Below are 19,892 nucleotides of genomic sequence, written 5' to 3' on the forward strand. Positions count from 1 at the left end.
GAAAGATATGTGTTCTTTGGTTTCAAATTACTACTTGACTTACTTCTTGTGTCTATGGCTTCAAACAATACAGCATGCTCTCTTTGGGTCTATATGTGTAAAACAAATGCTGCAAGTATAGCTTAGTATTAACATGTTCCCTTTTCACAAACTGGATGTAATGGATAATGACTTTACAGTGATATGTTGTGTAATTAAATTGGGGGAATTACTGTTTTGCTTCCTAAACAAGCTTTTACATCTGATTGCATGGTCTCAGGTTCATAACCAATGTCACTCTATAGTTTTTCTGTCTATTTTTTCTTAATCCCTCTTGTTTCACCAGTGTAGCCCACAAACCAGCCCATGTAAAGGATGATAGGAGAGAAGCCTTTTTTGTCCATGATACTTGTGTCTGTGCTGAGTTTGCTGACACTGCAGACATCGTATGGACAGCACTCGGCAGAGGAGTCCTGCACCGTTCAGATCCTGGTCCCTGGACTCAAAGGCAGGCTGTTCTGCATCGTTTTTTTTAACATTTAACAGAAATCTGTCTTTGTAGAATTTATTTATTTATTATTATTTATTTTTTATTTTTTATTTTCTCTTTTTCTGCAAAAGGAGAACCAGGAGAGAAAGGACTAAAAGGAGCACCGGGGCGACCAGGAAGAGTCGGCCCCCCTGGAGAAATAGGTACATAGTTTTCACACACTCAAACCGTATCTCCAAATATTTTCAACACTACCACTAAATTGAAAAAAAAAAAAAAAAAAAAATCTGGGCTTGAGCTGATAATGTGCTGTTACATCAACGCCAGGCCATCCAGAGTGTGTGTTTACATTCGGGGGAGAGAACTTATTTGAAGAATCCACTGCTGTGGACAAGTGTTTACTGAAGAGCTTTAATGAGGAGTGACGGGTGTCCACATAGTTTTTTCAAAGGAGATTACACAGACTCAGCAATTTAGTTTATGTACCTTAGTGGAAGGTGTTTTTTCAGAATTTCTGTTATCAGTTTTATTAACTTTAAATTGTGCTTTTCTTTTAGGGCGTTGTCTATCACAATAGACGTACATGGCTTTTTAAATGGATTGTATAGTCAAATGTTTTTTCTGTCATACACATTTCAGGTCAACCTGGGCTTAAAGGTCAAAAAGGAATAATGGGGCGGTTTGGAAAAGTGGGACCGAGTGGAATGAAAGGTATTTCAGAAACGCATCAATCTACATCACTTTTACGAATAAATTAAGTATACAGTATATTTCTAGTATATTTTCTATTAATAACTACATTTCCTATCTCAGGGTTAAAGGGAGACTTGGGGGAAACAGGTCAGAGGGGCCCTATTGGAGATCCAGGTAAGATATTACACGCTGTTATTCAGTTTGTCAGACCGATTACCGCAAGAGAAGACACACGCACTTTGGTGGAATTTGAGAAATAAGCTGACCGCGTGTTGATAATGCCCCCACATTTCTGGCTTATCAGGTGTTCCGTGTGAGTGCACGCCAATGAGAAAGATGATTGGAGAAATGGACATCCTTGTGGCCCAGCTCTCCTCTGAACTGAAATTCATTAAAAATGGTATGATCCTAGCATTCGTTTGAAAGAGTACTTAAAGGTGGAGCCAGGGATTTGAGGGGGACGCTTGTTGTCTAAATACATTTTGTCATAATAAGTGAATATCTCCTCATGGTCTGCTGCCTCTCTGTATTGTTGGTGGGCTGAAAAAAATGAATCTGATGTTTATACACAGCCTAGGCTCTGTAAACAGGCATGTTGCTAGCTATGATTGGCCCCCTTTGTTTATATGACCTTTATTAACATACCTGTTTACAGAGCCTATAGGCTGTGTAGGTTAGTAGCGGAAAGGTGAGGAGATATTCATTATTTTGACAAAAAAAGTGACTTTGACAACAAGCATTCTCCAGAATCCCTGAATCCACCTTTAACTGTTTTTTTATTATCTGTTTTTGTATCCGAGCTACTGGCTACTTCATCTGACACATTATATCTTCGCAGAACTGCAAATGCTGGTGCATGTCAATGTGAAATTTATAGAAATACAAGTGCTCATTTTTCAGCACTGCCCTCCCCTGCAGCTGTTGCTGGCATAAGAGAGACAGACAGTAAGGTGTATCTGTTGGTGAAGGAGGAGAAGCGCTACTCGGACGCCGAGCTCTACTGCCAGACGAGGGGAGGGCACCTGGCCATGCCCAAGGATGAGGGAGCCAACGCTGCCGTCGCGCGCTACATCACAGAGGCGGGCCTGAACAGAGTCTACATTGGCATTCACGACCTGCAGCGCGAGGGGGACTTCACCTACGTGGATCTCTCTCCCATGAGCACTTTCAGCAAATGGAGGAAAGGGGAGCCCAACAACGCCTACGACGACGAGGACTGTGCTGAGATGGTTGCCTCTGGAGAGTGGACCGACGTAGCGTGCAACCCTACCATGTTTTTTGTTTGTGAATTTGACAAGGACAGTGTCTGAGTCAGTCTAGGTTAAAGAGACACTTGGGATAAATATAATGGAACAAATGTTGTTTTGTTTTGCCTTTATCTTCTATCTGTAAATAGGATGACAAAGTGGCATAGGGCCTACAAGGTTTGCCAACTTCTATTATGAATACTCCACTTTATCTCTTCCTTATAAGCTACTTATTTTCTTCACTTGCAAAACATTCAAAGTTTGTGTTGTTTCGTGGGAATTTCACTTACTTTAAGAACACCCTTAATCTCGTAATCTGTGATTCATTAGTGTTTCAAACAGCACGCCAGGCAATGTGTTGAGTCTCATCGTGTTATGCAAACTATCCACTGAGCAATGTTTGCAACAGTGCCATCAACTAAGAAAGGCAAATGTAGAAGGCTGTAGTTTGTGCATAAACTATTAAATTAAAGAAAGATTACGGTTCCACTTGGGTGCTTTTAATCAGAGAAATGGAATATAATATTCATTTTACATCCATAAATTATGCGGCTGTTGTTGTAAAGTGCTGATTAAAAAAAGAGAGGCAGTGTGTGTGTTTTTCTTTCTTTTTTTTACTGCCCTGGAGCTGACAGCAGTAAGACAGTCTCTGCCTAGTGGACAGAAAATGTACTGCAATACATAACAATCTCATATACAGGGATGTAAAGTGAGAGGCTGCTCCATAGGCCACTTTTACTGGACACATTTTGACTTACCAATAACTATAATGATAGCTCCAATCTATTTAAGTGTTTTGGTAAGTTATGACAGTGTAATAATATATACAATACAGGACCTTAAAATATAAGCTGTAAAACTTCACAATTCATTTATCTATTTGTACTATTGTATATACTATCTATGATTTGTACTCATACTTTCCTTACTGTAAAATATCTTCTGTTGGAACCGCATCTTCTCCTATTTAAAAGCTGTCGACACATACTGTGGCTATCTGAGGTCAAATCCATGATATGAAAGCGAGCTTGGAACTCTGTTTTAAATTATGTTTTTATAGCCGTTATTTGGTATTGCATTAATATTTAATGTTGTTTCTGCCAAACTAAAAACATGAACTGTATATAAGTTAGAGAGCAGGCACAACTGTTAAAACATGGTTATATTTTCCACTATCCAACACTTGCCCACCATCAATAAATATGGAGTTAATTTTGTGTCTTTGTGCAATCCAACACAAATAAGTGTGACAGCAAAACTATGGACTCTGCAATCAAATCAAAATATGTGTAATCTTAAACAAAATGAATGTATTATTCTAATGTATTTGCTAATCCTAAAGTTGTGCTGGCTCTTGGAGCTGAATGTTGTGAGCAGGACCTAGGCTGAAATATGTAAGACACGCCTCTCTATTGGTCAGTCTCAGTCTCTCAAGCTGATTTAAGGAAATTATTTGAGTTTTTCTATAGGCCTATTATTATTGCGTTGAATGAAATCTGACGATGTGGACAAAAAGCACGGACATATTGTGTTGAGTTTAATTAACACTGACAGTTTTACTGTGACATGATTTTTATTTAAAAATAATGTATTGTCTAAACACAAGAGAGCTGAAAATAAGAAATTAATCACCCCTGGTAAGAATAGGAGAGCCTTATGTTGACTGAATACAATTAACAACACATTACATACCTTAGGTTAATATGGCATTTTCATCTTTGTAAATCCTCTATGGATTACATGTGTGATTAATATTAGTTGTCGTACAGGCCTGGCTGGCATTGTTTTTTTAGGATAGGCATCCCAGCTGAGACGATACCCTTTTGAGTCCCTCTAAGAGGAGGAATTTGAATATGCATGATTTAGTTCTCCTAATAAAGCACTGCGCCAGAAATGAATAATTAATGCTGAGATGAATTATGCACTTAATTGACCAGGAGTTGTCGGGCATAAACCAATTTGGTGCTATTGTTGGTGCAATTCCTGGTTACCTTTGTGGTAAAGAATTTGGACAGATCTGTCAAACAGTGGACTGGCAGACAATCTGTGGTGACAAAAAAACGGGCCTGCAAATGGGAGATATGGCTAGAGTGCATGGAAATGAGAAAAACACAACCTGCATCTCATCCTATTAACGCTCATATATCCAACAAGGAAATATAATTTGCACTTAGTGATGTTTAAACTTAATAAACAAAAAGGGCTAATTAAAAACAATACAATTTGGAATAACAAACCACAAAGAACACACTAGAAGAGTTGAGGAAGGATGTGTAGGGCCTACATTTTAAAATCATTTTTAAAGTTGCTAGACATACAGTATCTCACAAAAGTGAGTACACCCCACACATTACTTCAAATATTTCATTATATCTTTTCATGGGGCAACACTGAAGAAATGACACTTTGATACAATGTAAAGTTGTCAGTGTGCTTGTATAACAGTGTAAATTTACTGTCCCCTCAAAATAACTCGACACAGCCATTAATGTCTAAAGTGCTGGCAACAAAAGTGAGTACACCCCTATGTGAAAATGTCCAAATTGGGCCCAAAGTGTCAATATTTTGTGTTGCCACCATTATTTTCCAGCACTGCCTTAACCCTCTTGGGCATGGAGTTCAGAGCTTCACAGGTTGCCACTGGAATCCTCTTCCACTCATTCATGACGACATCAAGGAGCTGGTGGATATTAGAGACCTTGCGCTCCTCCATCTCCCGTTTGAGGATGCCCCAAAGATGCTCAATATGGTTTAGGTCTGGAGACATGTTTGGCCAGTCCATCACCTTTACCCTCAGCTTCTGTAGCAAGGCAGTGGTCGTTCGGAGGTGTGTTTGGGGTCGTTATCATGTTGCAGTACTGCCCTGCGGCCCAGTTTATGAAGGGAGGGGATCATGCTCTGCTTCAATATGTCACAGTACATGTTAGCATTCAATGAACTGTAGATCCCCAGTGCTGGCAGCACTCATGCAGCCCCAGACCATGACACTCCAACCACCATGCTTGACTATAGGCACTCGACTTTGTACTCCTCACCTGGTTGCCGCCCGACACTCTTAACACCATCTGAACCAAATAAATGTATCTTGGTCTCATCACAGGACAGTTGCAGTAATCCATGTCCGTAGTCTGCTTGTCTTCAGCAAACTTTTGATGGGGTTTCTTGTGCATCACCTTTAGAGTAGGCTTCCTTCTGGGACAACAGCCATGCAGACCAGTATGATGCAGTGTGTGGCGTATGGTCTGAGCACTGACAGGCTGACCCCCCACCCCTTCAAGCCCTTCAGCAATGCTCGCAGCACTCATACGTCTATTTTCCAAAGCCAACCTCTGGGTATGATGCTGAGCATGTGCACTCAACCTTCGTAAACTGGGCTGAAGGGCAGTATTGCAACTTGTTAACGACCCCAAACACACATCCACTGCCTTGCTAAAGAAGCTGAGGGTAAAGGTGATGGACTGGCCAAGCATGTCTCCAGACCCAAACCCTATTGAGCATCCTCAAACGGAAGGTGGAGGAGCGCAAGGTCTCTAATATCCACCAGCTCCGTGATGCTGTCATGAATGAGTGGAAGAGGATTCCAGTGGCAACCTGTGAAGCTCTGGTGAACTCAATGCCCAAGAGGGTTTAGACAGTGCTGGAAAATAATGGTGGCCACACTAAATATTGACACTTTGGACCCAATTTGGACATTTTCACTTAGGGGTGTACTCACTTCTGTTTTCCAGCAGTTTAGACATTAATGGCTGTGTGTCGAGTTATTTTGAGGGGACAGTCAATTTACACTGTTAAGGCCTTTGCACACCTGGCGCGACGCGAATAAACACAACGTAAAAGCGAATGTTTTGAAATGTGAATTTTGTCGAGTCTCACTTTAGAAGCGACGTCCCAGAAAAATCAAACTCAGTTCGAAAAAATAAAAAACGCAAATTCGCGATGCGAAATGACGGCGCTGGTGTGGAAGCTTGTATTGACTCTGTATACGTTCGTTAATTAACGGATTAATCGCACAAATAAAACGCGCCCGGTGTGCAAAGGCCTTTATACAAGCTGTACACTGACTACTTTACATTGTATCAAAGTGTCATTTATTCAGTGCTGTCCCATGAAAATATATAATGAAATATTTGAAGAAATGTGAGGGGTGTACTCACTTTTGTGAGATACTGTATAGCTCCACTTACTGGGGCACAGGCGCCAAATGTGCAGATATTGGGTGAAGGTTCTTTTTTTTACTGGGGCACAGCAGATCAACAGTAGGGCACATGCCCCAGTAAAATAGGTCTAGCAACACCCCTGGGTCTTCCAAAATAGCTATTTAGCGTATAAAAAATATAGGCTATTATAAATAGCCTATAGGTTATCTAGGCTATTTATCTTATTGCCAATTGATAATGCTTGTTAGACGTTTTATATTAGTTCATGTGGCCTACAGTAGGCTATTGTTTCCTTGTAGGCTACAATAGGTCTATGGTAATTTAATGCATAATCCCTATTACAAAGCAAAAAATAAAATAAAAAAATCATAAAAGAGCCTACATCTGACATGACTGGCCTGATCAACACAGACCTTTTCACCTGCTGGTTGCCATGGAAACACTTAAGTTTTGGAATCCAAACACTTAATCAAAACGTTAGCAACATACAAGATGTGGGACAACAACACGGACGTCGGATAGGTTTCTTGATGTTACACATCTCTCATGTGGAAGCATTGGTTTCCATGTCAGATGCTATCTCCAGTTACGTCTCCGGAGGCTCAACACTCCCGCCAGTGACTACACTTACTTTTGACAGCAAGCTCCATTGATGTCTTGTTGTTTTTAACTACTTCAGTCAGCTAGCTAAGTATGCCGGGCACGGCGAGGAGAAGTGATAAGCCACAGACCAAGACAATAATTGTCTACATAAACGGGGACGCTTTCTTTCCCGGAAGGAAAATAGTTTTAAATCTGAAACAGGTGACGACCTTTGACAATTTCCTGACGTCAGTGACCAAAGGGATCGAAGCTCCTTTCGGCGCCGTAAGGAAGCTGTACACCCCGAACCAGGGCCACAAAGTTCAGGGTTTGGACGACCTGAAGCACGGGAGTGTCTATGTTGCAGCCGGAAGTGAGCAGTTCAAAAAGCTGGAGTAGGTATCTCAAGGTGTGTTTGTTTGTGTGTTTGTGCGCACTGTGCAGGCATGTGTTTTGTGTGTGGGTCAATGGATGAGCCCTGGGCGCCAGCTACAGTTGCTATGCCAGCTATAGCCTATATAGCATATGTTGGCTTTTTTGTAATGTACACATAACATGTGTTCTTCTTTTGCTGTTTGGGCATTTGACTGGTTGGCTATTCCATGTTCCAAAAAAAATTTATACATTGCATTAATTATGTGGCTATAGCGTTCATACTGTACTCTACTTTTGCAGTTGAATGGGCTGTCTTGGGGACCAGTATTCCATAAGTGTAGTTAACATAATGTTAAAAACACTTTTAATTGGACAGTCCTCTTTAATTGGCACTATCAGGTCTAGAGCAGATCTATCGTCTGTCTATCTTTAAAAGACCATTGGTAACTGTGTAGGTTTCCCATGCAGCACCATTCTGAAGTCTGGCTTTGATTCATAACATGGATTTTAAATGTCTTCCAGCTATTGTGAGATAAACACCAAGAGGCCACAGAATAAGAAAAATGAACAGGTAAGAGCACTTTTTGTGTTTGATGGATTATACATAGAAAATGATTAGAATATCAATGCTTTATTCATCATGTTCTTTATTATGTGTGGCCATACTGTATGGTACAGCAGGCCTAGTCCTTAGTGGGAGGTTTCAACTGACTGAAGCCTAAACCCTGGTAGCGGATCAAAGTTGCCTTTGCTTTGGTCTGAATGTTATAAATGGGAATTGTAAACACAAACGTCTTGTTCTCAGACACAACATCAGAGTTTGAGTTCGACACTTGAAGACTCCTCATTCCTTATCTATCGCTGCCCCGTCTTAATTTTCATTTTACACTTTTTTTGTGATTAATTTCAGATCCTGCCTGTTGTTCACAGCAGATTAGTAGTTTCTGCTCGCTGGAGGAAAACAAACGATGAGTCTTGCACGATAAAGTGAGTGTTCATTTTAAATTGTATACAAATGAACCTATACGTAAGAATTAGAATGTTCCGTCTCCTGTTTTAAGATCGAATCGGTCTCTCTCTTTCTGTGCCTAATATTTGTTTTTCATAGTGTTTTTACCAACGGAGACATCTTGACTCCTCCAGTTCGAGTACGGATTCCAAAGTACACTCTTAAAAGCTGGGATAATGTTTTAGTCATGGTGACAGAGAAGGTGCGTCTTCGCACTGGTGCTGTGTTCAGGTAATGTAGATTAAAGTTACGTTTTAGATTAGCCATAGACCAGTTGGGGCAAGCAAAGGAATACGCTGCTGTTTTTCTGGGTTGAGGAAATAGCAACCGATTGAAAATAGTCCATATTTTTACGTTTTTGTATGAATCATAAACCATGTCCTTCATCGTGTTTTGCAATGAAACCCACAGATGTTTTAAAAAAAAATCAAAATGGTGTTTTGGTACTGCAAGAAAGTGAAACCAAGTTGTTTAAAGTTAATCACTCACAAGAGTGAACATTGATTTCCTGTGGGCTTCTTTAGTACAGAATGAGGAAATATGATTAGTGGAGGCTTTCCAGTCAGCTTAAATGCAGCAAGATTGCACAGAGAGCAAGGATTTTGCTAATCGATAGAAAGATTGGGACCGTATCTGCTAGTGATGTTTTACAAGAGTAAAGCCAACACTGCTTGTTAGGTGATTCTTTAAAAAAATATAGTAGCATCAAATTTAACCGCTCGGACAATATTAGAGACATCTATGTGTATTCAATATCCAAAGCACTGATATTTACAAGCACAAAACGTTGCTCCAATTTGTGGTATTTCTTCTTTTGATTTTCCAGGCTTTGCGCATTAGACGGACAAGCTGTCTGCGGTCCCTCTGAGCTGGAGAACAACCAGCACTATGTCGCAGTTGGTGCAGAAAAGTTTAAAGCACTCCCGTATGAGCACTGCGTCCCCTGCAGAGATCTCAACAGGGAAAACGAGGGGTATAAGACCTATGCTTTATGAAAAAAGTTTTAAATCCCCATTTCATTTCATAAACATTGGGTCCTTAGTTTGCTGCAAAGAGGAAATATGTGTCTCCATTTTGGTTTCCCACTGTTTTTCTCTGCAGCCCAGACAACCTGCCTGCTATCAAAAAGACAAGACATGGAAGAGACGCGGTGAGTACTTTTTTTGCTTCAGAGTTGGGTGAGTTGGTTTGCCATCTGGTTGTTCACTTTCCTCGCGACACGCCTAATTCCCTCTAGTTTATTGCTGTAGCACCTCGGTACTATCACAGTCGAAAAGCGTATCTTTGCACACACAGCATTTCAATTAACATTTCCCATGTGCGCGACTTGTTGTGGGGGTGTGTGCGCGATTCGTTATGAAACGGCGCTATCATCAATCACTGTCTGCGGGAGGCATTGAGTTACCTTTGCTTTCCACTTTGATGGGTAATCCCCACAGAGACGGGGCTGGCCCACTTGATCAAGTGCAGTGAGCCTCATAGACAGATCATATGCACCAGGGGGACTTCACTGACTGAAAACAACACACACACACACACACACACATGCAAAATCTCTTATTCAAACCAGAACCAGGACATTCTGTATTGTGATTAAGTAGACAGTGAAGTGCTTTGAATCCATATGAGGATTGCGCTGCTGTGGGCCCCGAGATGAAGACCAAATCACACAGTGAAGATGAGAACATGCCCACTCAGCATGTTGAGGTAGACATGGCGGGGCCCCCTGTGAGAGATGTGTCTGACATCTGATTTTTCTAAGCATGAAAGATGACAATGCTGTGGCAGATGCCAATTTTTTTTTCAGATGGAAAAAAATGCACCCCCATGCTTTTTCTCTGGCTGTATCTGGTGTTGACTACCATGTTGTTTCAGAAATATGATGAATATTTATTAGTAATATATTATAATGCATTTAAATGCTTTGGCTCATTTGTAAGATGTCTTCGTGTTATTTTAAAACTATCCAAGCATAGAAGATACGATGAAAGCCACACTGTTATGAAACCTCTTACCCACAGACTAACAGTAACTGCCTCTGTAAGAAAATATGAATTAACATTGCTCAGACCACCATAGCCTTTGCCATATCGCACAGTGCCATGAGGTGGAGACAGAGACAGACTTATGGCTGTGTTTTGCATCCACCGGCACACTGTACTATTAGTCATTCAATGGACATGATGCTGCCGCATTTAACTTCCCTTTTGCCTCTTGCGTCTGATCCCTCATGAATTTATAAACATGATTTGACCAGTTAATAAGAACCTCTCAGAGGGGCGAAAGATACATGCGACAAAAGATTGCCCACTCCTGTCCTGATCTGTCAGCTGTTTAGCTTACTGATTACACATACATTTATGGGGTCATGTCTGTCATTAATTTCAGTTTGACCTCACAAAACAACAGCGGTCTGGTTTGAAATGCCTGTAAAAGAAAAATACCCCTTTAAAACGTGCCCACTGAGGCTGTGTAAAATATAACCTTGCTCTTGTTGAATGGGGGAAAACGGCGTCTGTCCCCTGTCCCTGTCCCCTGCACCGGTGAATGGGACATCTGCTCCGGTGCGACCGCTGAAGTCTAAACTGACGGCTCTGCAGTGTGTCATATTGGAACTCTCCAAGCAGGCGCACGCCAAAGCAAGCGTGTGCTGAGTATATGCTGAGTTAGGTGTTCACTGAAATGATGAGGTAGAAAGTTTTAAAGGTAGACATGGCATAAAGAGAAGATTAATAGGGAAGGGAGAGGAATGCAGAGAGATAACAGGGGAAAAGGAGGGAATAATGATGTGCATCAAAGCAAAGTGCGTTCATATTGCTGTGATAATGATGAGCGGTGCAATTGCGCTTCACATGTATGTACTTCACATGAAGCGTTCCCTGTGAAGTGAAAACAGGCCCAGTAAAGGCTGACTAAACCTTTTAATAGCTGCACACACACTCCCTGACATCAGCGATGATGACTCGCCGCCACTGTGCTCTCTGGACTTGCTCTGCTGCTGTTTATGGATGATCTCATCGGTTGAGGAGGGGAAGTGGCGATGCCCCCGTGGAAAAACTGCACTGCCTCACTGCTGCAAGCCCTGGGAAGATGTGCCTCCTCCCTCCCACTGATACCACAGCAACAGTATATAGCTTGAAGGCTGCTCGGACCAATTGGTTTGGACCCGCCGTTTTCCCCTGGCTATCATATCGCCCTGTCCTCTTGTTGACTCCTGTTCTCTGCCACTTGAGAGGGGCCACAGATTACTTGCTGCTCGGTCCTCCCCTGACACCCCCTTCACACAAACTCTAGAACTCCCTTTCTCTTTCTTTCTTCCTTTCTTTCTTTCTTTCTCTCTCTCTGTCTCTCTCTCTCTCTCTCTCTCTCTCTCTCTCTCTCTCTGGGGGCCTCCTGATATACACACAGTGTGTCTGCTCCCACAGGATACGGTACTGTAGATATGTAATGCAGAGCGAGAGGCGGGGATGACCTCAGCTTTTTTTCCACTTGCCTGTGTTTTCCAGTCGCTCTACCACTGTACTCTCCTGGCTCTGAGGCGCCACTCGTCCTCCGCGTTCCCCTCCCCGAGTGAGACAATCTTGATTTAACTATGTGGATTTAAATAATATTCTATTTACATCTCCCGGCCTGTAAACACGAATGAACAAGCTGTTACATTTTTGATTTGCCCAGATGTAGTTTTTGATTTTGAACACACAGCAGGACTTGCAGGCAAATTGAGGGCTGCAAAAAAAAAAATGCAAAAAAAAAAACCTGAATGAACAGCTTTACCGCTGCGACAGACAGTGCCACACAGCCGTTCGTCTCGTCTTTGATCTCTGGCGTGGCTATGTGGACACACTGCGGCGCTGAAGCGTGAACTCTGTTTCAACTCTCCTTACGCCACCGAGCGCACACCAGGCAACACTTCACTCTCTCTCCTTTTGTTGTTTTATTTCTCTCCCTCGGCCGTAGAAAATTCAAAAGAACAACCAAACAGACTTTGCCTTTGCTTTAAAAAGAAAAGCAGACAAGAAGAAGAAACAACGCTGCCTACCCCCCCTCCCCCCCTGGTATTTTGGTGGAAGCCTGAGATCACTACACTATCCCCTGAGCCAGCCCAGGGATCCAGCACAGGCATGGTGCAGTAAAGAGCACTGTAGCTGAAGAGAAACATTAAGTCTGCTCGCTCCCACTCTCTGTGTGTGTGTCTGTGTGTCTCTCATTCTCTGTAAGGGAGACATACCTCACCGTGCTACCTACAGAGGGGATGAGGAGCCTGCTAGGAGAAAATTGCCTTTTGTGGAAGCATTAATTCAGATGTGTACCCTGCTGTCTGAACATCACTCTGAACTCTCCCCACTGCTCTCTCTCTCTCTCTCTCTCTCTCTCTCTCTCTCTCTCTTCCTCTTTCTCGCCTTCACTCTACCAACAAGCAACTTAAGTCCCAACCCTTTTTTTTTCTTTTTCTTTTTCTTTTTCTCTCTATTCCTCCCCTCTCCATCAATAACCTTCTGCTGTCTGCTGCCTGAAGAATAAGTTATTCCATGCGACTCCCTCCCTTTTCCCTTTAAGCTTGTTTGGATTTTCATTGTTTGATCTGGCTTGATAAATAAGACAAATGCAGTTAGAAATTCATGGCTGCCCCGTTTCATCAATAAATGATTAGTTTGCCACGGTCCCTCGTGATTGATAGGTTGCGCACGGGATGTATTGGAACCAGATGAATTCAATACAGTAGGAGTCACGGGGGAGCCGCAAAGCATATCAGCTCGTGAAAAATTGAGGTCAATGGAAAATGTAAAAAAAAAAAAAAAAAAATGTTAAAAGGAGAAGGGGAAACAACTTTTGCCCCGACACGTTTTGTCATTTATTTTTTCCTTCTTCCTCTTTACAAGACAACAGCGGAAAAAAAGTCAATGATGAATTGCAGAGAAAAAGGAAATATGCCTTAAAACTGTGCCCCCCCCCCCTTGTTTTCTGCTCTCTTTTGTCTCTTCATGTAGTTCGCTCACGCAGGCTTTGGAGAGGACCCTGAGCACACTGCTAGGGGCCAGATGAAGACACAGGCAGCCAAGCTGGAGAGTAGAAAACAACAGAGGCAGGTGTCCAGAAACCGAGTTCCCATCTCGATGGGGGGTAAGCAGAGCAACGCTATAGAAATATCTTGCTCTCCTTCTATCTCTCTCCATCCCCCACTATAGGGATATGAAGAAAACCTGTTGGCTTATGATAGCAAATCCATATGCATGTAGTAGTGCCCTATTATGTGTGTGTGTGTGTGTGTGAAGAGTTGTGAGTTTGAGTGTGTGTTGGGAAACTTAACGTTTGGCAGGTGAAGGAGCTTTCTTTGGATTGTTCATGCTGTTTCTTCGAAGTCCAAACAGAACACAGCACCCTGCTCTTTGAAAGACAACACCAGTCTTTTTTCCAGTGAATATTAAACAGAACGAGACTTCAAACGACGTCAAAAGGGCTTAAATCTTAGATGAATTCAATCAGGCCATTTTGTTGAACACGTATCCAGAAAGCCTTGTTAACTATGTGTGTGTGGGGGGGGGGGGGGGAAATGCTCAAATTTTCTCCTGATGCAGGGATAAAATGGGTATAAAATGGTAATGAGTTATTAATCCCAAATAACGCTGACAAAAGATCATAAAAAGTGACAAAATACTCCTTTCGGATTGATGGGGCTTGAACGTTGTAGCGTAGCAGTTACGCTGTTCCAGAGTGACACTCTGTTAATCATTGATACACAGTAATTGTTTGTTTGCGTGTTCAATCCGGTTATTCAGTAGTTGTCGTTTCATGGGGGGAGGAGAGGGTGTTCGTTTTACCATCTGTGCACAGTGATACTCGACTTGAAAGAGTCATCCTGTGCCACATATAAAGTGCCTGGTTGGGCTAATTGCCACAGTTTGACACCTGCCATCCTTTCATTATGTTGCAACTAAGCTATCGCTGACAGTGTTAAATAGAAGTGGCTTTTTGACTTTCAAGTGAGGTTACCCTGTCACATTTTGGACACTGGTTAATACATATAGTAAGCGTGTTCTTTCACAATATATATTGCTGTAGGCCTGAGAGTTGCACAAATGAAATTCATTCTTAATGACTAAATCACCTCTTAGAACCGGTCCCTTCATTAAGGCAGTAACTCTTAAGAAGTCTTCACAGGATTCATCTGAGGTTTTTTCTATCTGATGTGAGTCCAGACACAGATCTGAAAGAAAGGCTTGTATGGAAAACTAAATGAAGTCTACTCTTACCTCTTTGAGCTATTTACTACGTACATTTAAAAAAAAAATGTAATACAGCCTAGGCTCTGTTAACAAATGATATGTAAACAAAGGCCCACCGTAGCTGGCAACATGCCTGTTTACAGAACCTATGCTGTGTAGTGTGTATGGAACACTATATTTCTTTTCAGCGCACACACATTACGGACAGGTAGTGGAATCGCAAGAAGATATCCTACTGATGTTGACAAAAGTGATTTTGACAACAAGCATTCTCCAGAAACGCTGACTCCTCCTTTAATCTACCACACTTAATTTATTATTTAAATGATATTACTTACGGCTATTGAAGTCGAAACAAAACTCAATAGTGTGTTTAATTATTCACATTCCATCCCGTATCAGATCCAGCGGCCACAGACAGAAAGGAGTTTGTTTACAGGATAAAAAAAAAAACAGTGAGACGTTGTCGGGTGAGCTCTTCTCCCACATGCATCAAGTGCAACCTGTCACTTGTCAGGAACTAACCCTGGACTGAAAGTTCACGATGGCTGGCCATATATGTGGCAGGCAGAGCAGCTGTGGCTTTCAGTGGCCCACTCTAAATAAATAAACAGCGTGACAGCAACATTGATCTCTTGAGAAGTTGAACAGGCAAAGCGAAGCGAGAGGACAGGAGGGGCAGTGAGGGATGGAGGGGCATAAAGAGAGAGAGAGAGAGAATGAGTGTGCACAAGAATGAGACGGTGGCTGCCAGCAGATGAGGTAATTGTGATTAATCACTTTTCTCAGAGGGCAGCGTGTTCAATGCACGAAACAAAAGGAGTGAGATGGCGGGAGCGGCGGAGGTGCAGGAAGACGGCCAGTTAAAGGTGGACCTGCCCATTGATCAGGTAGAGCACCGCACAACCCAATGCGCCACTGCAGCCCTACATGAGCTCTTTAGCACACAATCTTTGAAACAGCTCGGCCCTGTTTATCCGACAGGAAGTAAGAATTGATTCCAGCCTAGAAAACACTATTATCAATATCGCCATAGATAAACATTGGCATCCCTGGCCCCATGTGCTGCTTCCATTGAACCTAATAGTACATGATACTAACTGTACTCAGTTCTGTGTTTTTTCAGCATAAAGTTGGAGTTAGGGATTCTAGAGAGTGCTGCTTGTTGTCAAAATCACTTTTTGTCAAAATCGGAGAATATCTCCTCTTATACCTGTCGGTACTGTGTGTGCGCTGAAAAGAAATCTGGTGTTAATACACAGCCTAGGCTCTGTAAACTGGTATGTGAACAAAGGGTGCCCACTGCAGCTAGTTACATGCCTGTTTACAGAGCCTCGGCTGTGTATTAACACTGGATTTTGACACAAAGTGATTTTGACAACAAGCATTTACCAGAATCGCTGACTTTTTTTACAGTGTGTTATAGTTTTTTCTACTCAGAATAAGGCTCATACATGCTCAGTAGAACAAGTTCCACAAATGTATAAATATTTAGCAAAATCAATACAGCAGCACAGTACAATGTAAGCCAAGGGGGGTCTTTGTTTCCTCCCCACCTGCAGGTTGAGGCCAAGACAGTTGATGAGGAGTACAAGGATGGGAGGTGTTTGGCATCCTGCAAGGCCTCCCTCCATGATTCAGACTGCCTGTGTCGGCACAGGTCTTTGTCTGCTGGTTCCAAGAGGAATGTAAGTAGGACCCTTTATACTATGAGTGTGTAGTTTACTGTTTCAAGTTTAGGTTATTCTTACTTTATTATCATGCCCAATACTTTCATTAGCTTTTGGATTAGGTCACAATACAAATGGTCTAACCAGCAATTATGGTAATCACCATTTTCCATAATTGCAAGAGCATCACGTAGACCTGCTTCCAGCCACTATACTTTTAGTCTAATGTTTGTGTAACCTGTTTTTCTGTATCCACTTTTCTCTCTGGGAATTGTGTACTTTGTATTTCCAAGCGTAGCTTTTCGTCAGGGCAAAGAGAGCACACTGCACAGCACTAGAACTGAAAAAATACAGTATTAAGGACACCTGAGCCCTGGGTGCAACTCTATGTTATATGAGTTTATAGAAGTGAGCTGAACGCTTGATGCTGTGGTGCATAGAAAAAAGGAATGAATATTTGTGATTAGAGCATAACCACCATAACAGCATGTGGTTGTGTTTGATGTCCGTCCGTCGCCCTGGTTATTGTGCGCGTTTCACAGTGATGAATCGTGGCTGGGATGTGTATACAGATGTTTTTGCATGGATCCGTGGCTCACAGAAATGACACTCATTTAAATACACTTATTTTTTTTCCCTAATCATCCTCGAGGGACAGCCGTACGGAGCGGCGCTACCTTGATGAATGCGCACTGTAGACTGGCGATATTACTATTCCAAGCAATTTCATTCCGGCTTTCAAAATGAGAAGATATCGAGTCTTATTTAAGCAATCAATAACCTTGGAACATTTTGTTTTAATGAAAACTATAATTCCAAGCAGTGGCAATTACACCATAGGGGAATGTTTTGGTGTGGTGATGATTTTGCTGCCGTATGCACTTTTGCAATAAAGATATTCTTATCGCGGGTAATTATTGATTTCTGTGGGGCCAGTTATGACCCTGGCTAAAGACCTCATCAATAGCTTAATTCATTACTTATCGCTTTAGGTCTTACATGAATGTTGCTGATTCAGATTGCCTATGGATTGCAAGTAAAACACTATTAGATAATGGGCAATAATAATAATAAACCCAGGTACGGTTTTGCAATAACCGTCTCACCGAGCAGATTTTGGATGTGTCAGCTAAGTAAAGACTGACATAAGGAGAAGGTAGGATTACCGTTGCAAGCTCTCCAGTTGAAACCTCATGACAATACACATCTCCAACCGGACTTAGCGGTGGAATCCAGTTTACTTTAGAATTGTTCAAATTGTACGAGCGTTAAACTCAAAGACTTAATTGAACACACAACTATGGAAAGTTACAGTAGAGTTTATTTTTTCTCCAAATCAGAACACCCTGTACATTTTGCCTCGTGGCAATTCTGTTTATTTGTGTTTTATCTGGGATTTTTCATAAAAGTTGTCATCAGACCAGAAATCATGCCGCTGCAGGTGAGACTTGCCCAACTTACAGTCTAACGCACGCATTCACGCACACACACACACACACACACGCACACACACACACACACACACACACACACACACACACACACACACACACACACACACTCTCCTCTTTTTTCCCTTTGAGGCCAAACAGACTGTTGCTGTCTCGTCGTCGTCAGCAACCTCATCATTTAGAGGGCTGTGAATAATAATGAGGGATAACTGCACTGCTATGACTCATACTTGGAGTTGAGTTGGGACAGATATTCCTCCCACTACAGTGCTCGTATCTGCTTGTGAAATGCCTCGCATACTCCGCATACGTGCACGGATATATGGTAGATATTGATGACCAAATTCAATTACATGATTACATTTTTCAGCCAAAGCTTTAAATGATTTATTGCGGTGGATTTAAATAGTGAATACATTTACAGACAGTACACCGGTGAGGCAGTTGTGTGTGTGTGTGTGTGTGTGTGTGTGTGTGTGTGTGTGTGTGTGTGTGATATTGACCTGTGTGGTCCAGGCCAAACAAAGAATAACGAGATTTAGCATCTCTGCCAAGTGGAGATGTCCGCCGGGAGTGAAGGCAGGCTATCTGGATGGAAGAGAGGCGAAGGATGGCGGGCTGGAGCCTGATGCACATTTATCAAAGCATTTCTCATAATCACTTGACTGACTTTTGTTGGGCTTTTTGAAGGTTGGGTTTTCCTTTAGAGTGCACTCTGTTAAGGAGTTGATTGATTTCACGAGGGGGGGGGGGACTCAGTCTATGTTGTGGATGTCATACACTCTGAGGGAAATGTGGACAAGGGTAGATTTGTACTCACTGCTGTGGTATTGTGTTTACAACTATCATTTGTTTTGATTTAACAATATTGGCTGATTTATCAACCAGTCAGCTAAGCATTTTTTCTTAATTAATATTGTTAGAAATGCCAATAGGACTGCGGATGTTTGATCAATCGTCTTCCTCTTCTTAAGAATTTTGTGATAAAAAATCGAAGTGCTATTGACCGCCGCATTGATCCATTCCTTTCCTTTTTCCAATGCAAGTCCATTTCATTTGTCTTTCAGTTTTTTTTATTTTTTGCCGTGGCTCCTATTCCCTGAAGCTTAGGTTAGCCATTTCAAAGGCCTTATTCTCCCCTGTGCAAGGTCAACTATAATCAACTCTAGACAATGTCACCGCCTTGCATTTCAAGAGAGAGAGAGAGTGAGGCAGAGGAAGACGACTCCTCTGGGCTTTTAAGGACCTGCTGCATTATACCATTCAATTACTGTTCATTAGACAGTGTACAGTCATTAATCAGACTGAGATCTTCTGCTAGTCCTCAGCGCCGGGGACAATGAACTAAGGGGAAATGTATTCTGGCTTCCTGTCTGGGCCAGTGTTTTGTGAGAGATGACACTTCGGAATGCACCAAAAGATTTCAGCACAGAAAAGTCCTAAACTGAACCGCCACTCACTCCACTGTCTGCATCTGGTTTTTCACAGTGAAGTTCTCTGCTTCACGCTGCGCTGTCTTTTGATTTTTTTTTAAGAAACACTAGGCATTGTCAGAGATTTACTGCATATGTGGGGAGAGTATTACGAATCTGATGTATCACTAAAAGGGGAGAAATCTGACAGATTTACAGATTAGGGCTTGCATATGCATCGAATATGACTAGATGATGATATGAGAAACTGATTTATGTCTTCCAGGAGGCCAAAGAGAGGGAGTCGTCTTCCAGGCTCGGCAGAATGCGGACGAGGATGTCCCGGTTTTTCAAGGGTAGGTTCATCAAAGCATAAAGCTACCCTGGTAGTAGTAGCTCACTGGCAGCAGCGCCCCCGCGTTCCCCTCTACAGCACCTAATGCAGCCATAAAGAGAGCGCTAATACACTCTGCATTACTAGTTCCTCCTTCACATTGCATGTCACCAGATCCGCAACCACCTCTCAACATCTGGGAGAGCTTTACCCCATGCTTTATGGAGACCATCTGGTTGAGTGTTTTTTTTTTCTTTTTTTTACGCCTC

At 42.1% G+C, this 19,892-nt stretch overlaps 2 protein-coding genes across 2 annotated transcripts; both read left to right on the top strand.

Moving 5' to 3' along the window:
* Positions 1–354: 354 nt before the first annotated feature.
* Positions 355–2,472, top strand: colec11 (collectin sub-family member 11; the record flags this gene model as incomplete). Its single annotated transcript, XM_080041837.1, has 6 exons — positions 355–487; positions 601–672; positions 1,109–1,180; positions 1,283–1,336; positions 1,467–1,562; positions 2,063–2,472. The coding sequence occupies 6 exons, from the start codon at positions 355–357 to the stop codon at positions 2,470–2,472; spliced, it is 837 nt and encodes a 278-aa protein (XP_079897963.1).
* Positions 2,473–7,259: 4,787 nt separating this feature from the next.
* On the top strand, positions 7,260–19,665 carry dcdc2c (doublecortin domain containing 2C; the record flags this gene model as incomplete). Its single annotated transcript, XM_080042256.1, has 10 exons — positions 7,260–7,543; positions 8,046–8,094; positions 8,434–8,510; positions 8,632–8,763; positions 9,359–9,505; positions 9,634–9,682; positions 13,521–13,653; positions 15,546–15,646; positions 16,319–16,444; positions 19,576–19,665. 10 exons carry the CDS (start codon positions 7,260–7,262, stop codon positions 19,663–19,665), a joined length of 1,188 nt encoding a protein of 395 aa, XP_079898382.1.
* Positions 19,666–19,892: the final 227 nt, after the last annotated feature.

The sequence above is a fragment of the Ammodytes marinus genome, assembly GCF_949987685.1.
Source record: "Ammodytes marinus genome assembly, chromosome: 15".
Classification (NCBI taxonomy): Eukaryota; Metazoa; Chordata; class Actinopteri; order Uranoscopiformes; family Ammodytidae; genus Ammodytes; species Ammodytes marinus.